Source organism: Gadus macrocephalus, chromosome 1, assembly GCF_031168955.1.
Source record: "Gadus macrocephalus chromosome 1, ASM3116895v1".
Lineage (NCBI taxonomy): Eukaryota > Metazoa > Chordata > Actinopteri > Gadiformes > Gadidae > Gadus > Gadus macrocephalus.
In genome coordinates, this window is record NC_082382.1 from 16,415,624 (window position 1) to 16,422,368 (window position 6,745).

Here is a 6,745-nt window from a genome sequence, read left to right on the forward strand (position 1 = left end):
TGTGTGTGTGTGTGTGTGTGTGTGTGTGTGTGTGTGTGTGTGTGTGTCTGTGTAGCCATCTGTGCTTGTCTCCGGGGTCCCAGCGGTGATTAGCTGAAACTGGATGATAATGCCCACACTCACACATACACAAACTTGCGCCCGCGTGCGTGAGTGCACATAAAACAAACATCCATGAAAACACACACTCACACTACCCCTTCAATTGAAAATAATAAAAAATATATTTAATAAAACGTTCAACAGACATTTTGTTGCTATGGCAGATCGTCGTGGTAACCTTGTGGTTTTGGAGTGGTCCTCTTATTTGTGTTCGTGTGTGTGTGTGTCTGTTTGTGTGGGTTTGCCCTTGTGGGGACTTCACAGAGAGTTCCTGGCGGTGTGTGTCTGCCAGCTGAACTGTAGCTTTGAATTAGAATGTGAACAAACTCGGAGCAGGCAGAGCAAAATAGTGAATCTTTATCTCGAACACAATTTGTTTTGCCTAGTCGCCGCACACACCGTGTCTCTCGTACCTGCATCTCTGCTATCCGCCTCCAACATCTCCTTCATCTCCCTCTTCTCATCTCCAATTTGACGATCCCATTGGGGAGCTGGTAAAAGAGGACATTTTTCAGGGGAGGACTTTTTTTCTCTTTTTTACACAATGCTCCATTTGAAATGTCTCACGGTGTCACTTAGATTCAGTTATTGTCATTTCGCTCCATGGCGCTGGTTTGTTGCATGTGTTTGTCTGTATGTCTCTGTGTGGGTGTGTGCGTGTGTGTGTCTGTCTGTGTGTATGTGTGTGTGTGTGTTTATGTTTGTATATTTTTGTGTGTGTGAATATAAGCATGTGATAAGACATGCAAACACTGTGTGTGTGTATCAGTCTGTGTATGTATGTGTATGTGTGTGTGTGTGTGTGTGTGTGTGTGTGTGTGTGTGTGTGTGTGTGTGTGTGTGTGTATGTGTGTGTGTGTGTGTGTGTGTGTGTGTGTGTGTGTGTGTGTGTGTGTGTGTGTGTGTGTGTGTGTGTGTGTTTATGAAGCACGTGACTCATTCCCAGCTATCAGTAGTGGAGGGCTTAGTGTTTAAATGCCAGCGATGTGAGAAGCAGTGGTGGCAGCGTCCTACTGTCTCCCGGTGTCATTTCAGGACAGGACAAATGGCTTGTTGTCAGGGAAACCACCTGGCCACATCTGCTGCTGGCTGAGAGGGAGGCAGATAATACCGCGGGCGAGGCAGAGGCCAGGTGTTGCTGCGTGTGGCTCGCGTCTAGCGTGTCAGTTAGTTAAATCTTGAATGATCGGCTCCTTGACGGGGGTGGTGGTATGGGGGGGGGGGGGGTTGTTATTCAGACCATATGTGTCAGCCGATCTTAGCCTCCGTCTGTCGCTCGGCGGAGACAGCTCTGCGTAGCGTGACAATCAGGACTGTTGTCTCATCTAATAGCCGTCGTTCTGCGCAGGGAGACGCCATAAAGTGTCTACACTACAGCAGTGTGTATCTATTCTCGCTGTAAGAGTGCACGTTCATCCAATGTTGTGATGTCGTTAAGGGCACAATGCGTATTGCTTGGTGGGTCTTGCACATATTTTCCCCACAGTGTTAATTGCCGGCCCCATGGTATTCTCACGTACTGCCGAGGCGTACACTTGTACTTTATTGTGGGGATTACTTGGGAAACAACTCATTTCCCTGAAGGGCCCTGGACCCATGCCTGTCCTTTGTAAAGTGAAGCTGAAAATAGGGGTTAAACAGAGGGCAGGGTGGATGTGTGTGTGTGTGTGTGTGTACACGCACGCATGTGTGTGTGTGTGTATGTGTGTGTGTGTGCATATGTGTGCGTCCGTGCCGGCGTGATAAATTAGGATACAGCCTCTGTGACGACCAGGGCTTTTATCTATTCAAATCTTAATTATGTATTCCTCTCTCTCTCTCACTCTCTCTGTCATACTTTCTCACTGTCTCTCTCTCTCTCTCTCTCTTCTTCACAGCCTCCTTTGGAAACTTCTCTTAGCTCATCCCTTGATCCAGTTGGCAGCCCTCTTCCTCTCCTCTGCCACAATACGGCTCCCAGAGTCTTGGAGGAGCTGCTGTGTGCAGATATGTGAGGGGAGAATCAATGCGTGAAAGGGGAGAGGACGAGTCTATAGACTTCATGCCAAGCAGACCAGAAGATTCTCATTCAACACGGCCAATCTACTTTAGAGACACAGAAAACAGAGACAAAGCCCTGTTTAGGGGTGGGGGGGGGGGGGGGGGTGCATTAACATAGCGATACGATGTAAGGTTCACATCCCCAGCGACAATACGAGCATATCACATTCCCAATCTTATCAGAGACAATACTTTTGTGTTTTAGAACTGTTAATATATGGAAATTGAGATGATTTGGACATGCCGTTTTTTTAATCAAGGACAATTACATATCATACCACACCACGATTACATTTATTCCAGAAACTAGAAAAACGAACACACAAAATACGGGGGGGGGGGGGGGGGGGGGGTAGCTGTTGAAAAGCTCCTATTTTCCTTTGAATAATATTTTCATTGCAATTATCATCATTATCAATCATCAAGTCATCATTATTAGGTCCCTTAACATTAACCTCTCAGGACTTTCATTTTTGAATATGCATCACTTTGTCCATTGTTAAATAAAACAAATATATAATAAAACACAACAGTGCTCATTGGTCACAGCACTCAGATATCTTCTATGTATATTGGATGACCTGCAGTATATCAGTACATTATGAACAATCAATGGAAGAAACTCAATAGATAATTTATAACAATGTAAACCATTGGTCTGTGTAGACTGTGGCTGTACGTTTGTATTTAGAATGGAATTGAGGACAACCCAAGACCAATAGCCGACTGCTTTTGTTCACTATCGTGGATCAAGTAGCTTTTTCTGTAGCAGGCCAGAATGAATGGCGTCTTGTTTAGGAAGTGCTCAACTTATGATAATGATCAAGTAACTGCAGCATGTACATCTTCCAAGCCCTCCGGTCACTGTAAGGTTCTCCTTCTGTTTATGTCGTTATATTATTTATGTTATATCATTATATTCGTTTTTTCAAAAGCCCAGAACGCCGTCTATACTGTGAGGGCAGCTGGCACGACGCTCTGCCTGAGGAACCGGAGGAATGCTGAACACAGTGAGCTGGAAACGGGGACGTCTCATTCACGTTCCAAACCGCGAGAATACGAGAAGCTTTGTCCAGTCAAAGCTTCTCCTTCCCATCAATTCAACCCCATCGATCCATACATTGAAGGACTTCTTGGACTAAGCAAGTGAACCACTCTTAGCGAGGAAGTGAAGAAAAGACACTCTATGGTTTATTTTTTGACACTGATGTATATTTCCAAACATCTCGCTTTACTTGGTTAGAGAGGATGTGATACAAAGGGGAACAGAGGAAAATGTCTGATATATATTATATCTGATATATAAAAGCGTATATCGTATAATAATAAATTAAACTGTCTTTTTAGAATAAACGTGTACAAAAAGTGTGATACTCCTGTGCAATTATTTTCCACATGCATATTATGCCCTTATTTACCGTGAGTTGTGTACAATATGTTTTTCCTTTAAAACGGCTCTTTCTATTACACTACAGATGGTTTTGGCATTTAAATTGATATTGATGAATATAAAAAAGCAGTTCAGAACAACAGCTCCAGGTTACTGTGTTCTTATTATTTAAGCTATTGCTGGGTGCATTCTGTTCTAGTCCATGTCAATACCTCTCACTGTTACTGCATCTATTTCCTCAAACCCTCTGCTTTCCTTCGATGCGTCATCGTCCCATTTTTGTTACCCCAACCCTCCTGTCCGTCGACTCCTCTCATGTTTGTTATCTATTCTCATTGCCTTATTTATTAATAAAATATGCCTACCCCTCTCACTATCAATCCCTTAGTGTGGAATATACGTATTCATACCTGTATCGCTATCATAGGCCTGCTGTCACCGACAAAAGATGAAGGAACAGCTTTTAAAGTTGGAATTAACATAAAAAGCCACTCAGGAACGATGAATCATGCCAGTCACTCGATGAATACTGAATCCCTTTGACGGCCTGTAAACATATAGGCGCACACACAAACATGCACAAATACACAAACTCACAGTTACCCCCCACACACACACACGCACGCACGCACGCACACACGCAAACACACACACACACACACACACACACACACACACACACACACACACACACACACACACACACACACACACACACACACACACACACACACACACACACATAAACACTACTCACACTTGGGATTAATTACTGAGAAACGGTAAGCATCTCACCTGTTAATAACATGGAAGATGTGTACACCATCAGAGACTGCGGGTTATATGACAGGGATAAATACAAAGGGTGTTGTTGACTATGTACCTTCTTCACAAGGCTTTGACGTGTGATTTTGATGTCTACAATGTCGTCATTTCCTATTTGCTTTATTACCAGCAATGTGTACAAATATTTTAAATATTTTAATATTTTTTTAATCGTCGTGTGTGTTGATGCCAGTGGCTGTGATCGTTTTATTTGACAAGATGAAAGTAAACAATAAACACTTTCCAGGAGAAGGAAGTCTTTGAAGAAAGCCGCGCACCTGATAAACGCGTGCACCTCGAGGAAGAGGCAGCAGGGCAGACTGAAAAAGTGCATCTATTACAGCCACATTTCAATATCAACACCTTTTTTTAAATTGCTCTATCGGTGGTTTTAAATAAAGACCAGGCAACACATTATTAATCCCAGATTAAACAATGAATTTGTGAATCGGTGAGCCTTGGTTGTTTTCATATTATTGAAGACCTGTCATCTTGAGTAGCCTAGAAGTGAACAGTCATCAACAGCCTTTACGAAAAATAACGTCTGACAAGCTTCAATGCTTCATATGGGGGCACTAATGAGCAGGACTTAATGATGATGAGGGGTCTGTAGGCCTGCCCTTGGACCCAGTTTTCGTTCGCCGTCACGCCAATATTTAAAGACAGCACTGCCCCCTTGCGGGACATGAGAGTACTTTGAGGTTTTCGTAACCTGCTTTGGGAATTTTAAAAAGTTCTTACTATCTCTGTCATTTAGACGGATATCTTGTTTTGTTTTTGGTTCGATTGTTCAGAAAAAAAAATACAACATCCGTTTATGTACTGTGGAAGTGGTTCATGGTAGCCTAGGCCTACTGGTGGTAGACCTATCTACTTACAATTTAACTTTGCTTTCCATTCCGTGAATTGGTCGTGTGAGGTTAATTTATCTGAGCCTACACTTCCACTGGCACTGTCAACAATCGTAATCAACCAACTATTCTGAGGGGTTATGGTCAGGGTTTCAAATATACTCAAATATTTTAGTAGGCACGCTGCCGGCACTCGTCAAACAATCTTGTTTTAATGGCATAATCCTTGATATTTGTAAGGTCAATATATACTTCATCGAGGATGTTTCTCCATGTCGTCTAATTTCATATGACGTGCGAGACGACATACATGCAAATATATTCGACTTAAAAATAGGTGACCACGCACACACGTGCGCGTACATACGCCCGAATTTACGCATAAACACAGACACACAAACACACACACACACACACGCACATACACAGGTCCTATATTTATCAGTTAAAGGCTGGTAGGTTAATCATACTGAACATCCCTTGCTCCTATGTTGTCATTTAGTCTACTTGTATGCATCATCATGTGCCTTCTGCAAAGCAATCAAAACAGCATCGTTTTCAACTTCTGACATCGTGTCAACAGACTTAAGCCCGTAGGACGTTTTTTTTTTCATAGGCAAGACCAATGAATGGCTAAATCCACAATAGGGCGGTCACAATCAATCGTTACGGGTATATCAGGTTTAAATTATATAGGTCTATCCATCATCTCTGATAAATATGGTCAGGCGTCTGAGTGGATGAATTCACGACGATCGGATATAGCAGATTAAAATAGTTCTCTGACGCTGATTTAAGAAATTTGAGGCTGACCCTTTTTCGTCATGAACCAACGCCGTTACGTCGGAAGGAGCCGCATCAAACGGTTTAGTAATGCGTTTATTAGACCGATCAACTAATATTATCTGCTCGATGTGGGTAATAATAACGCGAGAGTTTGCAAGTTGCCTTAAGACTGGAGTTGCAACTGCCAAAGGTGGAGTGGATCCGCGCATGACCCGACACACACTACTGTAGTACTGTACACGGCAGAGGGGATATATCGATATAAAAAACAACGAAATAATCCAGAGGTAAGGACCGTCAGAGTGAACCCCAAGGACCTGGCATTTCTTGTTTTTGTACCTTTTCCTTCGCTTTGCTTCCTCTTACTCTAAGCAACTGTCTTGCAGTCGTCGAAATTACTGCACTAAACATATTTTTGTGCCTCCCTTTAGCTCCAGCCAGCGCAAGGATTTTTTTTTTACTCCTCCTTCGTAATAAAGTCGCCATTTTGCTTCACTGCCTATATTAAACCATCCGTATTTATATTTCCCTCAATGATTTGGATATATCTTTTCTTTTGTGGTCATTTTTTAATCGTGAGGAGCTGACTCGTGTCTCACGGCGGTATACATATTAATGCAGGGAAGGGGTACGATTCTGAAACGGTAATAGGGTGAAGTATCCGCTATATTCTCTTTAAATAAATTATTATTGATACGCTCCTTCTGTGCTCTTTTCGGTTGTCGCGACTGTCTCGTTTTCAAAGCGCTGG

At 42.8% G+C, this 6,745-nt stretch overlaps 2 protein-coding genes across 2 annotated transcripts in view; both read left to right on the forward strand.

The window, feature by feature from the left end:
- samd10b (sterile alpha motif domain containing 10b) overlaps nt 1-3,979 on the forward strand; it is a 48,607-nt gene extending 44,628 nt beyond the window's left edge. The window contains exon 5 of the mRNA XM_060049550.1: nt 1,980-3,979. Within this exon, the coding sequence (XP_059905533.1) occupies nt 1,980-2,002 (23 nt within the window). The 3' untranslated portion in view covers nt 2,003-3,979. The remainder of the gene's footprint in view (nt 1-1,979) is intronic.
- A 1,847-nt stretch (nt 3,980-5,826) lies between these two features.
- znf512b (zinc finger protein 512B) overlaps nt 5,827-6,745 on the forward strand; it is a 31,706-nt gene continuing 30,787 nt past the window's right edge. The window contains 1 exon segment of the mRNA XM_060049563.1: nt 5,827-6,281. The gene's annotated coding sequence lies outside the window, so the exon portion shown is untranslated.